The sequence below is a fragment of the Gekko japonicus genome, unplaced genomic scaffold, assembly GCF_001447785.1.
Source record: "Gekko japonicus isolate JY-2015 unplaced genomic scaffold, Gekko_japonicus_V1.1 scaffold568, whole genome shotgun sequence".
NCBI lineage: Eukaryota > Metazoa > Chordata > Lepidosauria > Squamata > Gekkonidae > Gekko > Gekko japonicus.
The window spans coordinates 657,525-679,302 of record NW_015169190.1 but is presented as its reverse complement, the minus strand read 5'-3'; the positions used below and the strand labels follow the sequence as shown (position 1 = coordinate 679,302).

The following is a 21,778-nucleotide window of genomic DNA, read 5'->3' as shown; positions in this document are numbered from 1 at the left end:
TGTCTGTTGTTTCTCCATGAGGCTCTGCTCTGGGTGTGCTTCCTGATTGGAAAATGGCATTCACACCATTAGGAGTTAAGCAAAGATTTAAGAGTCTCGCAATGATTTTAATTAGTGATCCTAAGGTTGATCTGGAATATGTTGGGCTGTTTCTGTCCTTCCTCCCACCCTTACCCAAAATCTGTTCTTTGACCTGGTGATCGCTAAGCAACCTTCTCTCAGTCAAGGGTCTGTTCCATCCTTATTTCCCATGAAAAATGTATAAAGGGCTTATTTCCCTTTTATCCTTAGAAGGCATGCAGGGTGTACTCTGAAGGAAAGGGGGTGGTAAATATGTATTATGTCTGTGAATGGAATTGGCGAACGTTCTTTTGGGATTTTAGACCCTGAACAAGAAAAGAACTGGAACAAGAAAAGCTCCCCTAACAGACAGTCTTAAAGCAGTGATGCATGCAGAGACACAACAGGCAGCTGCTGCTGCTGCTGCTGGGTGAGTCCGCTGCATCTCAAAAGTGACTGACCACATCCATTGCATCCATCCACAGTCAGGCTGTTCATCTCTAACAGCCGAGACCAGGGCAGAGCAGGAAGTCTTCCGCTGATATAGCAGGCAGACTTCTCCATGGGTGAGTGGTTTGGGTTCATGGGAGCTTTTAAGGATACACTTAGGAGCAATTTTCCTGCCAGCGCATTAGTATGCCCTTTTTGGGAATGGCTAATGTAGACTGTATAAGATGATGGAAAGGTAAAGGCAAAGAAAAGGTCTGATTTAAATTTTCTTTTGGACCTTTGCTACTAACATAATTTTTTTTAAGGATCAATCAGCCCATAAAACCATCACAGTGACAAAGCAGTGTTTGCAAATGCAATCATGGCCTAGTCAAATGCTAACCCAATCCTTTGTCCTGGGGTAGCCTTCTGTGGTAGCTCCAGGTGGTAGCAGGAGATTTCCTGGGATTACAACTGCTCTTCAGGTAACAGAGATCAGTTCCCCTGGAGAAAATGGCTGCTTTGGAAGGTGGACTCTATGGCATTATAACTGAAGTCCTTCACCTGCCCAAACCCCATCCTCCACAGGCTCCGCTCCCCGAAACTCCAGGTATTTCCCAGCCAGGAGCTGGCAACCCTACCTTCTTGGTTACCCAGTAAAAATTTGGGATAAAGCCAAAGTTGTCGTTCCTCTGCTACTTGTATAGAAGTAACCAGGGGTAGTTTCGTAGAAAAAGAGCTAGGGGAACTCATTAGCATAACTCATTAGCATATGCCACACCCCCTGACATCAGGGGCCCAGCGGTGGACCTGCAAGGCCAGCGGGAGTGCGAGGAAGCCCCACCAAGGCCCTCCCTGGCCCCAGGCAGGCAGGGGTGGGGAGAGGTGGGGAGGAAGCAATTTACCCTCCCTCTTCTCCTGCCTCCTCCTGGCTGAATGAGGGCCGGAAGCGGGGCAGCCGGAAGCAAGGGGTGGGGCTTCGTCGTGTGCCCCGCCCCCCGCACCTCACCTGGGGGAACTGCGATCCCCCGCGATCCCCCCCGAATTGACCTCTGGAAGTAACCCTACTAAAGCTGCCCAAAAGTAGCATAGCAATACTTGCTGAAACTTAAATGCATTTCCTACTCTGTCTTTCTTACCGGGGCTCAAGGCGGATTACCAAATTAGAAAAACAGTGCAATAAAAAGTATAAAGACCTGTCACAAACGATGCAGAAACTGGATTACAAAAATTAGAAAATGCAGTAAAAGCAAGATAATTTGTACAATAAACTGCAACCCTGTTTCCTTTATAAAAGCACCCTCCTGAATGAGTTCAGCATTTCCGATAAGTTTACCATTAGTTTGTGCTTACTGTTGCGGACATTCAAGATTCGGTTCAAAGTTTTCGGCTAAACATTAGGGAGAACTTCCTGTCGGAGCAGTTCCTCTGTGGAACAGGCTTCCTCCGGAGGTGGTGGGCTCTCCTTCTTTGGAGGTTTTCAAACAGAGGCTAGATGGCCATCTGACAGCAATGCTGATTTCTGTGACTCTGTATAAATTTAGACAGATTATGAGAGGGAGGGCAGGAAGGGATGAGCCAGTGCTCAGCTCTTGTGGCCCTTTCTTATATGCCCAGCATAAGGCTGATTGCCACTTTGGGGTCAGGAAGGAATTTTCCTCCAGGACAGATTGGCCCAGAGACCCTGGAGGTTTTTCATCTTCCTTTGGGTGTAGAGCGGGGGTCACTGAGGGAATTGGGGGGAGGTAGTTGTGAATTTCCTGCAATGTGCAGGGAGTTGGACTGAATGACCCTTGTTATCTCTTCCAGCTCTGTGTTCTGTGTGTATTTTGCCACACATAATTAGGAGGGGGAGAGAGAGAAAGAGAGAGATTGGATTTATACCCCACCCTTCACTACCCAAAGGAGTCTCAGAGCAGTTTACAGTGTCTTTTCCCTTCCTTTCCCCACAACAGACACCCTGTGAGGTAGGTGGAGCTGAGAGAGCTCTGGGACAACTGGTCTTGAGAGAACAGTTCTGAGAGACCTTGTGGCTGACCCAAGGTCACCCAGCTGGCTGCATGTGGAGGAGTGAGGACTCAAACCCAGTTCTCCCAGATTAGAGTTCGCACTCCTAACCAGTACACCAAACTTGCTCTTAGGGTTTCCATCTCTCCTAAAAACATGATCAGTGTGTGTTTGGTGCTACATCGTTATCTGTAATACTTCTTCCCCCCCCCCCCCCAATATCTTCTAGCTGTGGCAATTGTTCCAATCGTTAATATAACGTGATCAGGATAGAATGAGATTAAGACGGCTGCTACTGGCTTAAAATCACAAATGACTTTTTAAAAAAGATAGCGCAGGGAGATTTTGTTGGGAAGCAGTAAGCTAACAGCAGCATTTAGTATTTCTTAAAATAGTTTCTTAATACGAGAGATTCTTGAACGTCTTTCACCGCGGGTGACTTGCTTACTTATTGGTAGTGAAAGCGTGCTTTGAATTTAATGAACGTGGTATATTGAGCTTTGAAGTTGACGAGCCAATTTCTTTTTTCAGGTTACGGCTTTTAATGGGGCTTTCAACCCCCCCTCCCCCCCGTTCCAAATATTTTCTGCAACTTTAGAACAACTTTCCTTTCTGAGATCTTGACCTTGCGTGATTCTTTAGGAGCTGCTTCCAAACCATTCTTTGCTTATGAACTGGATTGTGATGGAGCCCGTAGCGATAGATCTGAGCTGACCTGTCCCTGGTCTGGGAAGGTTGCTGTGAAAAGAGGGTGTCAGGTGCTTTGCTTGCACCCCACCCCCACCCCCACCCCCAGCCTTATTGCTCAGTACATGCTAAAATTCCCAGCATTTCTGGACAGACTGAATTTATTAAAAACAGTGAAACAGTACCCCCAATTGCAAAAACTAAAGCAATCTAGGTACATATAATATTTTAGCCCTTGTCTCTTGATTTAAATAACAATGGAAGGTTGTGTACCTGTGTGTTTAAAATATATGATCGAAATTCTACAACCGGAATTTGCAATCTGAGCAAATTATGCACATAATGCATGTGTTTAGACTCTACTGAGTTTAGCATTTTGCATAACCTATTCTGCTAGCTGTGGGGGTAGGCAAGGAGCTATGCACCAGGGCCCTGAGTTCCAATCCCTAGAAACCTTCAACCATACACCCCACTCCCTTCTGAGTCCCCACTGGTGGACCTCCTGATGGCACCTGGTATTTTTGGCCACTGTGTGACAGACTGTTGGACTGGATGGGCCATTGACCTGATCCAATATTGGATTCTCTTATGTTCTTATGAGAATTCAGCTAGCATCAGTGATGTGCATTGGAGCCTGCACTGGCAGAAATGAGGACTAGAAACTGAATGTTTTCAAAGAAAAGTTGGACCCTGGGAGCTGAACCGTGCCAGATCTCCCATTCTGCCTTTTCCTGCACTTTTGCAAATTCACAGCAGGAACGCAGCCCTGATGTGTTCTATAAATGGACTTTGAAGGATACATCTGCCATACTGTGTAATACTGCAGTCTTCAAGAGATGATGGGGGGTCTAATAAATATAACATTCTCTGTTTCTTTTAACATTATCTCAAATGCATCATTCTTGGTGGAGAACGGCAACACTAGCAAAACTGAAGCAACATTAATCCTGGAATAAACTGCAATGCAATTATTCACAGCTGGAGATGAGCTTGGAGGGAAAAGCAGGAACAGCTGGCCTAGGCCTTGCTTATGAAACCTATTTTCAGCGTACAGAAATTCATTTTTGGTGATCTTTGTGACTTAATCTCTTTTTGAGAAAGGTAACTGGTTAGGAACTAATCTTATTGTGTGCCTTTCTTAAAAACCTGCAATACGAGATACGGCGCTAGTTGCTTATGAACATCAAGAAAACGTCAGTTACGATTACTTTATATATAATAATTACTATTATTCTGTCAATAACAACAACAACAACTTCCTTCACTATGTGGCTCTTGTAGGTTTTGATTGTGTTGTTTAAAACTGTGAGGCCAGCTTGGTGTAGTGGTTAAGAGCAGCAGACTCTAATCTGGAGAACCGGGTTTGATTCCCCACTCCCCTACATGAAGCCAGCTGGGTGACCTTGGGTCAGTCACAGTTCTCTCAAGAGCTCTCTCAGCCCACCTACCTCACAGGCAATGCTCCCTCTGAACTGTGGAGTCTTGTGAGCAAAAATTCTACTCTGTGAGCGACTGGCATTAAAGCTGTGAGTGAGCGATTTGGCTACTGCATAAATTAGTTTGTTCTGGAGCCATCAGTCCTGAGCTAAGACAAATGTGTGAGCCGGAGGCTAAAAAACTGTGAGCCAGCTCACACTAACTCAACTTAGAGGGAACACTGTTCACGGGGTGTCTGTTGTGGGGAGGAGAAGGGAAAGGGGAGTGTAAGCCGCTCCAAGACTCCTTCAGGTAGTGAAGGGCAGGGTATAAAACCAACTCTTCTTCTTAATTGCAACTGAGGGTCATCGCCTTACACATAGTACTGTCAGTGCAGAGCATGGTTGTCGCCATGGAGTGGGGAACTATTCTAGGATTCTTCACTGGATCTTTAGCAACCTCCAGCTTTATTTATGGTGGAGGTGAGATAATGAAAACCAGTAGATTTTCTACCATCGTTGTTCTCAAAGTTTAGTAGCAATGTGAGGACCTCCATTTTGATTTAATTCCCTGTCCTCGACCCTTCCTGACTAATCCCTGCCACAGGCCAAGCAACCAGAATGTGGTGTGGCACCCTGCCCTTGTTGCCGTTTATCCTCTTGTGTCTACAAGCAATACAGTGAGAAGCATATCGCTAACTTTAAAAAACAAATTTAAGTCAAATGGTTACTCTGTATATGATCTACAAGGTCGCGTCTCAGAAGATAGTCGGTTTAGAGGGGCCACAACTCAAGAGGCCCTGACTGAAGTGCTTCGAACCATTCTTATCGCTTGATTAGAAGGGACTTTGCGCCGGAGCGGAGACAGCAAGGAATGTCCTAAGGAATGTCCTTATTGGTTGATAACTCCTCTCTAGAGCTTGGCTGTCTAGGCCTAGACAGCATAATAAAAAGTAGAGACATCACCCTGCCAACAAAAGTCTGTATGGTCAAAGCGATGGTATTCCTAGTAGAAATGTATGGCTGCGAGAGTTGGACCGTAAGGAAGGCTGAGCGCCAAAGAACAGATGCTTTCGAATGATGGTGCTGGAGAAGACTCTTGAGAGTCCCTAGGACTGCAAGGAGATATCAAATCAGTCAATCCTAAAAGAAATCCACCCTGACTGTGCCCTGGAAGGCCAGATACTGAAGCTGAAGCTCAAATACTTTGGCCACCAAATGAGAAGGGAGCACTCACTGGAGAAGACCCTGATGCTTGGAAAGATTGAAGGTCAAAGAAGACGGGGATGGTAAAGGATGAGATGGCTAGACAGTGTCATAGATGCAACGAACATGAAATTGAGCAAACTCCAGAGCGCGACGGAGGACATGTTCGTTGCATCAATAACACTGCCTATGTCTCATCCTTTGCCGTCCCCTTCTTCTTTGACCTTCAATCTTTCCCAACATCAAATGGCGCCAAAGTAGATAGAATATGTGTTCCTGTCCCGCAAAGTGGGAGAAAGCAAGGTGAGGAAGAGTGCCAGATAAGATGGTGCTCATTGCTGTCCTCAGCCAAAAAGCCTGGCGGAACATCTCTGCCTTACATGCCCTGTGGAGCTGCATAAGGTCCTGCAGGGCACGGATGTTATTTGGCAGAGAGTTGTTGGGCCTGATGCAAATTATTCAACAAGGAGCCTCATCTAGCATCTGTATTGCCCGTTCTGACTTGCAGTTCTGGCCACCGTATCTGCACAGAGAATACTGCCAAATTTGCTCATTTGGGTAAATTGTTGCCGAGAACGTTTCACATTTTGGGCATTGACTATATGCACTCTATGTACGTTTGGAACAATCCAAGCCATATAAAACGCTCCATAACTTGAAATTAAATCTAAAGGGTTCCCGGCTAAACACTAGGAAGAACCTCCTGACAGTTAGAACGGTTCCTCAGTCGAACAGGCTTCCTCGGGAGGTGGTGGGCTCTCTTTCTTTGGAGGTTTTTAAGCAGAGACTAGATGGCCATCTGACAGCAATGCTGATTCTGTGAACTTAGGGAAAGTAGGGAGGGACGAGCTAATGTTTGGCTCTCGTGGCCCTTTCTTACATGTCCAGGGTAATGCCAGTTGCCACTTTGGGTGTTTCCGCACCAGTGTTCCCTCTAAGCTGAATTAGTGTGAGCTAGCACAGTTTTTAGCCTCACACATTTTTGTCTTAGCTTAGGAAGGAAGGCTCCAGAGCAAACTAATTTATGCAGTAGCCAGATTGCTTGCTCACAACTTTAATTCCAGTAGCTTCCAAACGTAGAATTTTTGCTCACAAGGCTCCACATCTTAGAGGGAGCATTGTTCTGCACTATACCTTAAACCCTGGTTCAACCCTGTCCTCGAACTTACATTCTACGCTAGAGTTCACCCCTGTAATTATCTTGGGGTATTTTTTGTTTCCACATTACACTGAGATCACCCCAGTTTCACCCTGCACTTGTCCCAGGCAGGGGTCATTTCCTGCAGGAGTGCGCCGGAGCAGAGCTCCGGCACTAAAGAGCCCAGGGGGCAGGCGCATGCAACAAGCCCCACCCCCTGCTCCCAGCAGCCCTCAGTCAGAGCAAGAAGCAGACAGGTAAGTTGCAGAGCCCCCCCTGCCCCAATACAGTCCAGTGGCACCTTTAAGACCAAGTTTTATTCAGGTACAAGCTCTCCCCTCCACTGTGAGGATAGATCTGCACGTTCCCCCCCCTCCCCAGTAGCTAGCGATCCAAAACTGTCCAGCGGAGCCTGAGCGGTGGGTGTTGCCTTCTGACACACTTCCAGTGATGTCAGGGGGTGTGGCATATGCAAATGAGTTATGCTAATGAGTTATGCTAATGAGCTCCCGCACCTCTTTTTCTACTAAATGACCCCTGGTCCCAGGATAAACATATGCTGTTATAACCAGGGATAAATGCGAGGTATTGTGTCATGAGTTGAACTCTGATAAAACCAGGGATGAGATCCAAGTGTGGAAAGGACCTTTGAGTTCAGGAAGGAATTTTCCTCCAGGCCAGATTTGCCCATGGATCCTGGAGGGTTTTTTTGCCTTCCTCTGGGCATAGAGCAGGGGTCACTGGAGGCGCGGGGGGGGCACATAAAAAACACGCCTTTCCCTGTTTTGATTCTACACTGGAGGCATTGAGGAGAGACTGACTCTATTGAGTCAACGGTGTGCCATCGTTCTGAATGAAGTTCTAGCTTTGTTGTAGGTGGTTGTTCCAACCACACTGCATCTGCCCCTTAATTTTAATTTGTGTAGCTTGTGCTTATCTCACATGAGAAGTTTTTGGACTGCACTCTCCAAAACTCCCCTGGCACCCATCGATGGTTATGGTAATTAAGAGAACATGGAGTTGGTTTCCGTATCAAGCTTTTGAGATGTTTTATCTGTACCGCATTAACGTGGGACAATGGTCCTGTGCAGATCAGACTGGAATTCCCGAACCCATACAAGATGGGCACTATGAATGGTAAAGGAACTGGCCAGGAGTGGAAGGGGGTGGAATAGAGTAAGACGCTTATGAAGTTGTGAACTGTTCAGGCAGAGAACTCTGATCATGCTAGGAGATTGGCAAATGGGTATAGGAGAAATTCTTGCTCTGTGTGACTGATGGAGTTGCTTGGCTGGCTCAGCAGAGGAGGTTATAAGGAAGTCCAGGGAATTTATATCAAGGGGTGCTAGCCTTAAAAAGAAAAAAAATGGAACCGCTCATATTCAAAGGCAGTGTGCCTGTGATTAAAAGATGGCGAGTTTTTGCCTTGATAGTGAGCATCTGGAGGCATCTGGGTAGTTATTAGGCTAGGAGCATTGTTGGATCTAATTTAGCAAGGAAAATTCTGCTTTTATGGAAGTTGGAAGCCAAGAGAAATGATTGACGTGTGCCAAATATATTCTTTCAGGCAATTTCCTTGCCTTGCAGACTGACTGTGTGTGCTGTATCCTGACCAACCTGCGTTCTGTCGAAATGTGTCCCACAGGGTGTACCAGATGGTCAAGATTCTCTATTCTTTTGGGATCTTTGTGACCTACGCGATTCAGTTCTTCGTTCCGGCAGAAATCATCGTTCCGGCTGTCACCTCCAGAGTACAGGAGAAGCTGAAACTGTTCTGCGATCTGATGATGAGGATGTTCTTGGTCTGCTTAACATGTAAGTCAAAAGTTTAAAAAAAAATTTTTTTTTTGCCTTCCTTACCGTTGTTCAGGCAATTTAAGCTGGTAGGACTGGTGACAACGCTGAAGCGTGTGGGTTCGCAGAACAACTCCTTGGGATGCAGAAGATTAAAGCCCTACATGTCTTGGCCCGTGCGCCCTCTAAGCTGTGGAGTCTTGTGAGCAAAAATTCTCCCTCTGAGGTGGAGGCCATCTTGTGGGTGATTCCCAACCATCTCTTAGGGAGGCAGGAAATTCAAACTGTTTCCTGTGGTCGGAGTCACCCTCAACTCAGTTTTCTTCCTGCCTCAGTAGGGAGAGCAGCGAAAATTTGGCTTTGCCTACACTTTCACTATTCTAAACTCCTACCTCATTTTTTCCCCGTTTCTTTTCCAACTTCTTTCTCCTTTGTTCTTTGTACCTTAAAAAAAAAAGCCTCCTTTCCTCCCCCCCCCTTCTGTAAGACTCCTCTCCCAAAGCGACAATGGCATGCAGGGGAGATACCAACGGTTTTCTCTCCTCGGGGGAAATGGATAGGGAGGAGAGCCGAAAAGATCGCGCAGAGCGCAAAAGAGCCCCGGATGGGAATGCGCGGCGAGCGGAATCGCACAGCGCGGCTTAGCGTGGCTAAGCGCGCCAAAAGCTCCCACACGCTCCAGGAGTCACCAAATATGGCGGCGGCCATTTTGTTAACAAATAATGAGCGGCAGAGCCCGATGTCGGGCAGGGAGTGACCCGAGACTGTGTGTCTTAGCGGGTCCGACCAAGCAGCGAGTACTCAGATTCAGGCTGCCCAGGGAAATGATGGAGAAGGCGAAGGAGCCATTCAAAGAGGTAACGCTGACGCCGCCGGGTCTGCTCCTTTGTCCCCTAGAGTTATGTCCTACTTCAGTTTGCTGTGGAGCCATCCTTCCTGAGCTAAGACAAAAATGTGTGAGACGGAGGCTAAAAAACTGTGAGCTAGCTCACACTAACTCAGCTTAGAGGGAACACTGGTCTTGGGACCAGGGTATCTGAAGGACTGCCTTCTCCCAGGTGTTCCTGCCCAGGCATTAAGATCACAGGGAGGGGCCCTCCTGACCATCCCCCCAATCAGAGAAGCCTGTTCAATGAGTACAAAAGAGAGGGCCTTTTCATTGGCAGCCCCACGATTGTGGGACAACCTCCCTCGGGAGGTGTGCCTGGCCCCCTTACCTTTGATCTTCAGGAGGCCGCTGAAGATAGTTTTATTTAGGACTGCATTTGATCTTTTTAAGAAAATGTGATTTAAAATTTTGGTTTTGCGTATTTTTGTACACGGTTTTATGTATTTTATCTCTGTTGTAAGCCACCTTGAGTCCCACAAGGCAGAAAGGCGGCTAATAAACGTTTTAAATAAAATAAATAAAACTGTATTGCAACTTGGTGGATTTAGGACTGAGGCTGCGTTTCCTCGTTTTTAATAAGGATGACCACAAAATCCTATAAGGAGGGATTTTTGCAAAAGCTGAGTACCCAGAGAAGACAGATTTTGTGCACTTTCATGGACGGGTATGATTTCAGGTGACTTGTCAAAATCTTTACTGTTTTTTTGTGGGGTGAGATCTTGAAATCACTGGCTATGTGCTGCACAGCTTTTAAGCTTAGATTGGTTCATCATTAAACTGATCTCACAACTGGGTAGATGTGTGGGGTTTTTTTAATGTCCGTTTGCTTTAGAAGAATTCCTCAGCTGGATATTAACAGCATTTAATACAGTCTCCGGTGAATGGTTGCTTATGTTTGGTCTGGCAGTGATGTTTGCTCTGTAAGGGGCCAATTCATACATGTACAGGGCTTCTGGTGATATTCTGGCTCATGATACACCATTCATATGCGACTGTATCTATGTGCTTCCTTAAACCTTTTTTGGGCATGTTATTGCAAAAATGGCGGTGTTCGCCTCGTATTAAGTGCCCAGTCGCAGGCAGCCCTCTCTCCTGTGGATTCCAAGCCGTTCCTGCTGTCAGTGGCTGAGTGAACTGGATCAAAGCAAAGACATGTTGACTTGCTCACTTTCCCCACTCTGCTACTGTTAAATACTGGGTTCAAGACACATTGCAGTGAACAGCTCTACTTGGTTAGGTGATTTCAGGAACAAGACTGACTCACCAGGGCAACAGCCCTGTTTAAATAGCATGCAAAAACCACACCCAAACACACCCCACTTCCAACGACAGGCTATTTACATAATATAAGTTTCTCATTGGCCACCTCCAGAGACCTGGTGGGCTATTGTTCTAGAGCTCCAAGCTCAGCCAGCCTCTGGTAGATAGTCCTGGAGTGTTCCTGACCTAATACATAACAGCTGTGGCTGTGCTGGAAGGACAGTCCTGTAGATTTCTGTTTGACACAATGTGTTCCGTGGCCACTGTTCTGTGGGCAAACCAAGCTGGGGGGTTCTGTGGTGGTGCCGAAGGACATTGGTTCAGAAAACCAGTTTGATCCTGGAATGCAGTGGTGGTGGAAGTCGGTGAGCACCTGTAGTATGAATGGGGATATAAAGATTTTTATATATGGGTTTTTTCTTCTTGATTGTTCATATTCATATTTCTCTGGTTTTTATAGATTTATTCTTTAAGTCATATTTTATTAGAATGTTAGAAAGGCCTGTTATATAGAAGGCTTTCCTCTTGTAGGTCTGATATTGTTAGCAGACAACATAATAGGTACAAAGTTCATGATTCTGTAGTTCTTAGGGCAAACCTTTCAATGTCTGGGTCCGATAAGATTTTAGTCTCGTGTGAAGATTCCTTGCCCATTTTCATTTAGGTTAGGTTAAGTAAACACTTAGTTTGACATAGATATGTTTCTTTATATCTGGCCAATCAGAGGATTATTACTCAAATTACCACTGTCTTTTGTAACCAATTATGCTGTTTGCATATTGTTTTCTTGATGATGTCAGTCCATGTATAGAATATCATGTATTTCCTGAATATGTTCAGAATATGCTCAGGAAGAAGATGAAGAATAAAAAGAAGAAAGTTGTCAATTTATGGTTAACTATTTGGTCTAATTGTTTTCCTATTAATTGAGGCATTTTTCCTGAATATGCTGAGAAGAAAGCAATCAGTTTTGATGGGTCTTTTGGCCTAACTGTTTTCCGTATTTAGTTACAATAAAATACAAGAACTTCCTCCTCATTTGACTTCATTTTTGACATGGAATCTAATACGTACAACACACCTGCTAGGGTATACCGAGGTGCCTCGTTCTTCCTAAATGCCAAAGATGGGTTTCTTGTCAAAGCTGGACTCTGGATGTTGGTGGACGTTAGCACTATTTCAGTTTGGAAACTTATTTTAAGTTGTCAGCAGCCTGCTTTTATGGTGCTGGTTCTTTAGTCCTGGATTTTTAAATTCCTCTTCTAATGTTTTGTTTTTCTTCTGTAAGCCGACTTGTGCAGGTTCCAGGAGAGATCGCATAAAGATTTCCTAAATAGATACATACATTTCCAATAGTGGACAAATAAGTAAGGGGAACCTTTTCCTGTGAAGGTGGTGTACATTCGCATGCACATCTTACCAAGTGTGGGGCCATGTATCATCTTGCTTTGGGGAACGGAGAGGAAGAAGCAAGTGGCAGCAGGCAGCTGATGGTGGAGTTGGTTGCTGGCAGCCGTGCCAAGCCACTCCTGTTCTCTTCCTTCCCCTGTGCAGGGAGTGCAAGTGGTTGTAACATAAGAAGATAAGAACGTAAGAGATGCCAATATTGGATCAGGCCAAAGGCCCATCCAGTCCAACACTCTGTATCACACAGTGGCCAGCAATACCAGTGCCATCAGGAGGTCCACCAGTGGGGCCAGGACGTTAGAAGCCCTCCCACTGTTGACCCCCCCCCCAAGCACCAAGAAGACAGAGCATCACTTGCCCCAGAGCCCCTATCTATCCCTTGTGGCTAATAGCCACTGATGGACCTCTGCTCCATATGCTTGGTGCATTCATCTCTTGTGCGCTAGGTACAGGTAGGCCCACCTGAAACCACAACAACTGCCTGAAAGCTCCAATCCCTGATGACGGCTGTATGGGTGTGTGTGTGTGTCTATGTAACAATAAACAGGGAAAGCTTTCACCTGTAGAACGTTTTTAACACTGCAGTTGAAGGCCCAGAAACAAAGCCCAGGAGAAAGATCGTATCTGAAGCCATAACTGTGCCCTGAATCTCCTGGCACGTCAGAAAGCGAAGGCTTGTGGTTTGATAGCCAAAAGGGAAGGGTGTGAGTTTCTCAAGGAAAAGGTTAAAAAATCTGACTGGGACCCTGGTAGCTGTGTTGGCTTCGTAGAAAGGGGAAAGGAGCATACTAAATAGCAAAGCGATCTATCCAGTCACAGCCGACTTATGGCAACCCCATAATGGAGTTTCCGAGGCAAGCAAGGAGCGGAGGTGGTTTGTCTTTACCTTCCTCTGCAGTCTTCCTTTGTGGTCGCCCATCCAGTTGCTATCCAGGGCTGACCCTGCTTAGCTTAGGGATGCCAGTCCCCAGGTGGGGGTGGGGGATCCCCTGATTTTTTGGGTTCTCCCCAGATGCCGTCCAGTTGGCCGACGAGGGGAAGCCCTGCCCCCAACAGTCATCCACGCCCCGGCTTGAAAAGAGCGGGTGCCGTGCGTGCCTGCCCTGCAAGCTGTCATCACGTTGGGAACGGCCCCTCCCAGCCCGCCCCCAAAATCCCCCCTTTTTTTTCCCCCCGGCCAGGGAGAAGATTGGGCCTGGCAACCCTAGCTTAGCTTCCAGTCTGTGACAAGCTTAGGCTAGTCTGGACTATCTAAGCTGCTGAAGAGCAAGTTAGGTGATGAGTTTTTATTGGACCAAGCCAGGCAGAGAGAATCTGGGGCAGGCCGCTGCTTGGATCCCCCTTCTCCTTGGTGGTGGGCTGGGGGGGTTGCTTCTGAGCAAACGGTCCTCTTTGCTCAGAGATAAGAGATGCTAAACTTGGCAAGTGTTCTCAAAAAGGACTGTGATGTGTGTCTTGGGGTTTCAGAAGAGGCAGTTGTTCCCTTTTAAGTGTTGCTTCAGGCTGATGGCCTCCTTGATTAACAATTAGCCTCTCTGCGAACCAGAAATCGGAGTAATAGGCCAAGGTGCAAGCGGCCCTTTTTAAACAGATCTCGGTTGTTGGTTTGCAATTTGCAGCCTACGGCTTTGTAGTTTGTCTGTTCTCGCATAGTTTTGTGCATCTAGTAGCGGAGGCTCCCCGCAGCTTCACAATCCTCACTGCCAAAAGTGAAATGACTTGCAGGACTGTGCATGCATGCGGCCTGCGGTTTGCCAGAATGGGACACTAGAGGGCGCCAGAAGGATGCGCCTTGCTTTCCTTCTCATCTGGAGATCTTTTCCCAAACCCTCCCAGTGGAACGGGCAGGATATTGCTCTGCAGGTATGCCCTTGTGCCAAGTTTCACAGCAGCCAAAACAGGTGCAGGAGTTTTAATTCACTATCAATCAGAAGTCCAGCGGCACCTTAAGGACTGGTGGTGGTAGAAAGTGCTGTCAGGTTGCATCTAAGTTATGACGCACCCTGTGGGGTTTTCAAGGCCAGAGACGTTCAGAGGTAGTTTGCAACCTTGGACTTCCTTGGTGGCCTCCCATCCAAATATAAACCAGGTCTGACCCTGCCTCGCTTCCAAGATCTGACAAGATCGGGTTGGAAGAACAGGTTGGCCTGGGCTATCCAGATCAGGGCTCTAAGGCTTACAACACTTATTTCAATATGAGCTTTTATGAGTCACAGCTCACAGCTCCTCTGTTTTAATTCGTGGCTGCCTTTGTGATAAAAGGCAGTTGCAAAAAAGGCTGTCTTGCGACTCAGCCTAACTCAAAAAATGGCCCTTTACCTTGAGAAGGCTCATTTGAGCATCTACACCCATGCCACAGTGACATTGAGACTCAACTACTGTAATGCACTGTACATTGGTCTCCCCACAAAATCAATTTGGAGCCTCCAGCTGATGCAGAATGCAGCTGGCTGGCTATTATCAGGAGCTAGATAAGAGTATTACTCCCATTCTACAGGAACTCCACTGGCTGCCCATCAGTTGCCAGGCTCAACTTAAGGTCTTAGTGGTCACATAAAGAGCCCTCAAATAGAGACATCAAGTGTTACCTAACTCGTCACTTTGTTTATCAGCATGAGGTTGTCAGAGGCTTTGAGTTCAGAAGAAACGTTCTTCAGAAATAAATGTGGTTAAATTCAAAGGAAAGAAACGGCCTTGCTCTCGTGTTTACTAATAAGAAGTCAAGAGGCCCACTCTAATAGTACGCTTATCACTGTTCCTTTGGACTTAATTTTTTCTTGCTTTTGAGCTGACTTGGTATTCACTTCCCAATCTCTTCTTCCTGTGAGACCTGTTACGCCTGCGGTGGAGGCCTTAGGATCGCTGTCTGCGTAGCTCTTCACTCTCAGGAAAGGAGTTTTTTTGTTGTTCAGTCGCACAGTCGAGTCTGACTCTTCGCGACCCCAGGGACCAGCTCCCGCCAGGCCCTCCTGTCTTCCGCCGTCCTCTGAAGTTGGCTCAATTTCATGTTCGTTGCATCTATGACACTGTCTAACCATCTCATCCTTTGCTGTCCCCGTCTTCTTTGACCTTCAATCTTTCCCAGCATCAGGGTCTTCTCCAGTGAGTGCTCCCTTCTCATTTAGTGGCCAAAGTATTTGAGCTTCAGTTTCATTATCTGGCCTTCCAGGGAACAGTCAGGGTTGATTTCTTTTAGGATTGACTGATTTGATCTTCTTGCAGTCCAAGGGACTCTCAAGAGTCTTCTCCAGCACCATAGTTCAAAAGAATCTATTCTTCGGTGCTCGGCCTTCCTTATAGTCCAACTCTCGCAGCCATACATGACTACTGGGAATACCATTGCTTTGACCATGCGGAGTTTTGTTGGCAGGGTGATGTCTCTACTTTTTATCATGCTGTTTAGGTTCGCCATCGCTTTCCTCCCAAGGAGCAGGCGTCTTTTAATTTCATGGCTGCTGTCACAGTCTGCGGTGATCTGGGATCCCAGGAACGTGAAGTCTGTCACCACTTCCACAACTTCCCCTTCTATTTGCCAAGGAGTGATGGGGCCGGATGCCATGATCTTAGTTTTTTTGATGTCGAGCTTCAAGCCCACTTTTGCGCTCTCCTCTTTTACCCTGAGCAAGAGGTACCTGCGGCCTAGCTCCTTGTCTCCTCAGCTCTGTCCTCTGTTCCGCTGGAATTCTGCCATTAGGGGTAAGTAGTTGTAGCAGAAGACAGGCTTGGGGGTGCAGCTAGTTGTTTCTCACAGCAACTGAGGCTGTGAGGTTGGAAGGCAGCAACCCTAAACCCAGGACTCATTTTGGTGTGGGTGTGGGTGTGGGTGTGTGGGTGTGAAATTCAGACTAACCTGAGCTGGAACAGTGAGGCTTGTTTCATAATTGCTTCCACGAGTGTCGAAAATTGCTTCCCGCTTTCAGCGACTTTCAGCATTCCAAGAGAGAACATTTTTCATGGTGTTTAGATGCTCCTTTTCTTGAACTTTGGGCTGGGTTCCATGGATGACTGCTGTCCTCAGAATTTAATTAATTAATTAATTAATTAATCAGGTGCATTTATACCCCGCCTTTCTTCCCAGTGGGAACCCAAAGTGACTTCCATCATTCTCCTCTCCTCCATTTTATTCTCACAGCAGCCCTGTGGGGTAGGTTAGGCTGAGAGAGAGTGACTCGCCCGGGGTCACCCAGAGAGCTTCCATGGGCACGAGTGGGGATTAGAACCTGGGTGTTCCAGATCCTGGTCCGACATGCTTAACCACTGCACCAGAAGGGCTCTTCCCTGGTTCCTCGCACCTTCTGCATACCTCTGACTCCCCCTGGGGATACTCACCTCCCAAGAGCAGTGGGGGTGGGGTGGGGTGGTATTTGGGTTGTAGCAAAGGGAGAAAGCAAGAAAGTTACGTTCCGTGGATCCAGCCCCATATTTTGACTTCCCCCACAGTATTGCTAAATTCAAGGGCCAAGCAACCCACGTGGGTTTTCCAAATAAGCCACAGATATTCTCGGTTGCTGTAAGTATGTTACATAGTACTTTAAAGGTAAAGGTTTCCCTTGCTCTAAAGCCAGTCAAATTCGACTCTAGGGGGCGGTGCTTATCTCCGTTTCCAAGCCGAAGAGTCCAAAGACATTTCCGTAGTCATGTGGCCGGCATGACTAGACACCGAGGCACACGGAACGCTGTTACCTTCCCACCGAAGCGGTACCTATTTATCTACTTGCAATGTCTTGCTTTCAAACTGCTAGATTAGCAGGAGCTGGGGCCAGGGACGGGAGCTCACTCTGTCACGCAGCACTAGAGTATCGAACTACTGAACTACAGACCTTCTGGTCTGCAGCTCAGCGTCTTAACCTCTGAGCCACCGCAGCCTCACATAGTACTCTAGGCCAATTTAAAGGAAACCCTCCGTGAAAGATAAAATTCTAAGCAGCAGCCAGGGGCGAGCAAAGAGGTACCCAGCATCATTAAAACAGCTCAACGATTCTGGTTTGGTTTTGTTTTGTTTTGTTTTCCCTAACTTGTCTGGCTGTGTCACAAGTGCTGTTTTTTGAAATGTGAACCTCCCTTCAAGGGGAAGTATGAAGGCGTAGCTTTCTTGTGCGAAGAAAAAAGGATTTCCATTTCACAATAAGCCGCGTGGTGCTCCGGTGGTGGCTGGGCTTTGTCTTTATCCATCTGATTTTAATGGCAACTAATGGGATTATTACAGTGTTGTGCAGTTGCATGTCAACCTGAGTGTGTAATCTAATTCACTTCACTCTGCCACCTGCTTACAATAGACTTTTATTTCCTCCTGTTGCTGTTTGGGGGTGTCTGTTGTCTGTGGAATGAATCATCAGCATCTGCCGTCATCTAGACTTTCCCCACATGGATTATTTGCCCCGGACTCTATGGGAAGTGGCTTTTTGCCCCCCTTCACGACAGCATCATGGTGCCTTTGTGCACCTCCTGTGGTTTCCCTGTCTTTTCTTCTATCTTTCCCAGACCGCTCTGTTGTGAAGTTTTGGGACAGATCTCAGCAAAGCCTGCTTGGATGCCATGTAGTCAGGAAAGTTAGGATTTGCCCTGCCTGTACAGCAGTGATTTCCCCTGCTCCAGTCCTGACAGCCTCCCCTCCCACCGGGCTTTTTAATAAAATCGTCAGTTGAATATCATTTTTATAATAATATAGCGTGTCCATTGGTTTCTATGAATTCCCAGCTCTCGTTTTTTAAAAAGTCTCTAGCCCCTTCTGTTGCGGAGATAACACCTTTCCCCTTCGATCTTCACAACCAGAAGGGCCGGAGCGGGGGTCCCCAAAGTGGTGCCCCCCGACACCTTTCCTGGGGCCCACCAAGAAAAGTGGGCGGGGCCAGGGGGGGTGTTGCTGGGCAAGGCTTCTGATTGGCTACTGGAGAATTTGCTTGGCTGTGCAGATTTTTAGAAGCCCTGCTTTGACAGCAGCTGCCACCACAGCACAAGTATCTTTGCTATGTGACTGGAGGTAAGATGTGCCTCCCGCAGCAGCCATGTTTTGGCAGCCATTTTGTGGCTGAGCCCACCATGCTGTGTCAGAATGCCAGAGGGTCCACAGGCTCAAAAAAGGGTACCCCTGGGCTAGAAACTTACACTTTAAAATGAAAGCTGGGAATTCAGGGGATGTTAATACACATATTGTTATAATGATATTCAGTTGCGGATTTTTAAAAAAGCAGAAGTCCCGGTGGTCACTGGGGGAGGTAGTCACAGGAGACTGGGGAAGGGAAATTTGGGGGAAACTTCTACGTGGAAGCCCCATTGCGGCTGTAGCAGCAGTGAGGAAACCCACAAGCCTGTCCCTATGTTGAAAACACTCTGGTACTGTGAATGATAGAGCTGCTTTTTGGAGAAACATATGGAGCAGAGGTCCATCTGTGGCTATTAGCCACAAGGAACAGAGGAACAGAGGCAGTGAAATTCTGTATTGTTGGTGCTTGGGGGGCAACAGTGGGAGGGTTTCTGGAATTCTGTCCCCATTGGTGGATCTCCTGATGGTACCTGGGTTTTGGCCACTGTGTGACACAGATTGTTGAACTAGATGGGCCATTGGCCTCATCCAACATGGCTTCTCTTATGTTCTTGTTCGTATGCTTTTTGACCTCTTTTTATAAAATGTCTTAAGGGACTGAGGAAGGACTGGGCATAATTTGGTGGACTAGTACCTTCAGAAACTCCAGGAAATAAAATTTCTTCTTATCTTACTGTTCTTCTAATTAAAAGGTATTGAACAGATAAAAACCCAACCCTCTGACAGGCAATCACTGCAGCTAAATATTTAATGACTGCTAAGGTGGCTTTCCCGTCCTCGTCTGCAAAGAAAAACTGGACAGTTTTTTGAGGGGATAAATTTGCATTAAGAGGGAGGACAAATACTTTTCTCTCAAATTTCACACTCTGATAAAATATGTTCTAAGGACTCAAGCTGACCAGATCCACATTTAACAAACTCTGTCAAGATACTTTGTGCCTGCGAATCAGCCTTCTGGTATAGCCGAGGGAAAATAATTTAACTAAGGGAACATGAATACTTTTCTATAATGAGGGATCATTAGGAGGAAATAAAATTATGGTGCTGACCTTAAGATAAAGATTTTTTCTCCTTTTAATTTTCTGTTACGAGGTGCCACAGTATAGTTTTGTCACTATGGCCATGCTAAAACTACCCTATGCTTTGACACATTTCTACAGACCCTTTTTCTGGTGTTCTTAGTGCCTGTAGATAAAACTGTAATCTTGAGGTTTTGGAAGGCACTGTTTGACAGTAGCATGGACAGCAATTCTGACAGCCAGTGTAGTGATTAGGATGTTTGACTAGAACAGAGGTGGCCAAACTGTGGCTCGGGAGCCACATGGGGCTCTTTTTCACACATATTGTGTGGCTCCCAGCAGGGCAGACAGGGAAACGAAGGGGAGGCATACTTTTTTCCTCTCCCTCCCTCTCTTCCTTCCTTCCTTCCCCCTCCCTCCCTCCCTCCCTGCCATCTATTTGCTTTCTTTGTTTCTCTCTCTCCCTCTTTCCACCTCTTTCATTTTTTCTTTCCACCTCTCCTTTTCGCTCTCTCTTAGACAAAAAATATCATTAGCAAACAAATAAATATAATTGGACAGATAAATATCATTAGCAATATCTGTTTTTACCCCCTTTTATTTTTGGCAGTCTCATTTAATGTTAATTAAAAAAAACAAATTTGCATATTTTAAAATAAAAATGTGTGTGTAATATTTGTTCATATCTTGCAGCTCTCAAACATCTGACGTTTATTCTGTGTGGCTCTTAAGCTGAGCAAGTTTGGCAACCCCTGGACTAGAACCAGCAAGACCTGGGTTAAAAGCCCCACTTGTCATGACTGGGTGACCTTGGGCCAGTCACTCTCTTAACTTAGCCTACCTCACAGGGTTGCTGTGAGAATAAAATGGAAGAAAGAAGAACCATGTATGCTGTCCTGAGTTCCTTGAAGGAAGGGTGGGACAAGCAAACAGTCTGTTGTGATATGAATACATGAAGCTCAGGTGGTCGAGATGACTTTTGGCCTGCTGATTAGAAGCTGACTACAATGGCTGATTGGAATACCAAGTAAACTGGATTTTCCCAGGCTGTATCCCCAAGGTCATAAACTTATAACACAGCAGCCCTTTCTGCACTCTCCTTTTAATACATGTTCACCCCTGTGTCCTCCGAGCAATTCTGCACTAAAATCGAATTCAATCTCCTTTTTAATCTAGTCCCCCCCCCATTCTGCTCTAAAATTGAGTTCAACCTTTTTATTATTCCGTCGTCAGGCCTGTAATCCCTGGTTCAGATCTTCCGGGTCGGAGCCCGACCGGCCGCCCAACATCAGATAGAGCTGGGTGTCATCCGCATACTGATCATAGATACTGTTTTGCCCTGGAATTAAATTGCCTCGCCTCAAACACTGAGAAAATCCGCAGTGGCAGGAAAATGCAGAAAGGACCATAGTGCTGATTATCTTACAGTGATAATTTAGACATTTACAAAATTATGCATGGGGCAGAGAAGGTAGGAAAAAAAGTGCTTTTCTGCTTTTTGTGGGCACTCAATGGGATTAATGAGTTTAGAAGAGAAAAAGGAAGTACTTCTTCACCCAAAGAGTGATGAACATGTGGAATTCACTGCCAGAGGAAGTGGTGGCAGCTGCAAGCTTAGGCAGCTTCAAGAGGGGATTGGATAAACAAATGGAGTCCATCAGTGGCTATTAGCCACAGGGTATAGATGGAACACTGCGTCTGGGGCAGTGATGCTCTTTATTCTTGGTGCTTGTGGGGGGCAACAATGGGAGGGCTTCTGAAGTTCTGACCCTGCTGGTGGACGTCCTGATGGCACGTGGGTTTTGGCTGTTTTGTGCCACATTGGACTGGAGTGTTGGACTGGATGGGCCACTGGCCTGATCCAGCATGGCTTCTCTTATGTTTTTATGGCTGGGGATGGGGTGTGAAAGTACAGCCCTGCCATAACAGCAAGTGGTGTGGGAGTTAGGGTTGCTGGCCTCCAGGTGGTGGCTGGATATCTCACAGAGTTACAACTGATCCAGGCCCGTAACGACAGTGGGGTATCTCAGGGCCTGGCCCCCCGACTTACTGCCCAGGCCCCCCGACTTCCAATTTTTTATCTTATTTGTGGTGCTCCCTTGGGGGGGGGGTGCAGGGTGCCCCTGACTTATTTTAAAGGCCCCCTGAATTAAAAAAAAAATCCTGGCTACGGGCCTGAACTGATCTCCAGGTAAAAAGAGATCTGTTCCCCAGAAGAAAATGGCTGCTTTGGAAGGTTAACTCTGTGGGATTATACTCCCCTCATATCCCTCCCCTCCCCGCCTTCTCCAGGCTCCACCCCCAAAATCTCCAGGAATTTCACAATCCAGAGCTGGGAACCCTAGTGGGAGTGGGCAGGAATGGTGTCCACACAGAACCGTTCTCCTACTCTTGGCCGCTGCCACTGCTCTTCCCCTTTCCCTA

At 46.6% G+C, this 21,778-nt stretch overlaps 1 protein-coding gene across 1 annotated transcript in view; it reads left to right on the top strand.

Annotated features, from left to right (window-relative positions):
• The window catches only part of SLC36A4 (solute carrier family 36 (proton/amino acid symporter), member 4), a 113,957-nt gene that overhangs the window by 46,491 nt on the left and 45,688 nt on the right, over positions 1-21,778 (top strand). The window contains exon 10 of the mRNA XM_015416226.1: positions 8,588-8,757. Coding sequence (XP_015271712.1) covers positions 8,588-8,757 — 170 coding nt within the window. The remainder of the gene's footprint in view (positions 1-8,587; positions 8,758-21,778) is intronic.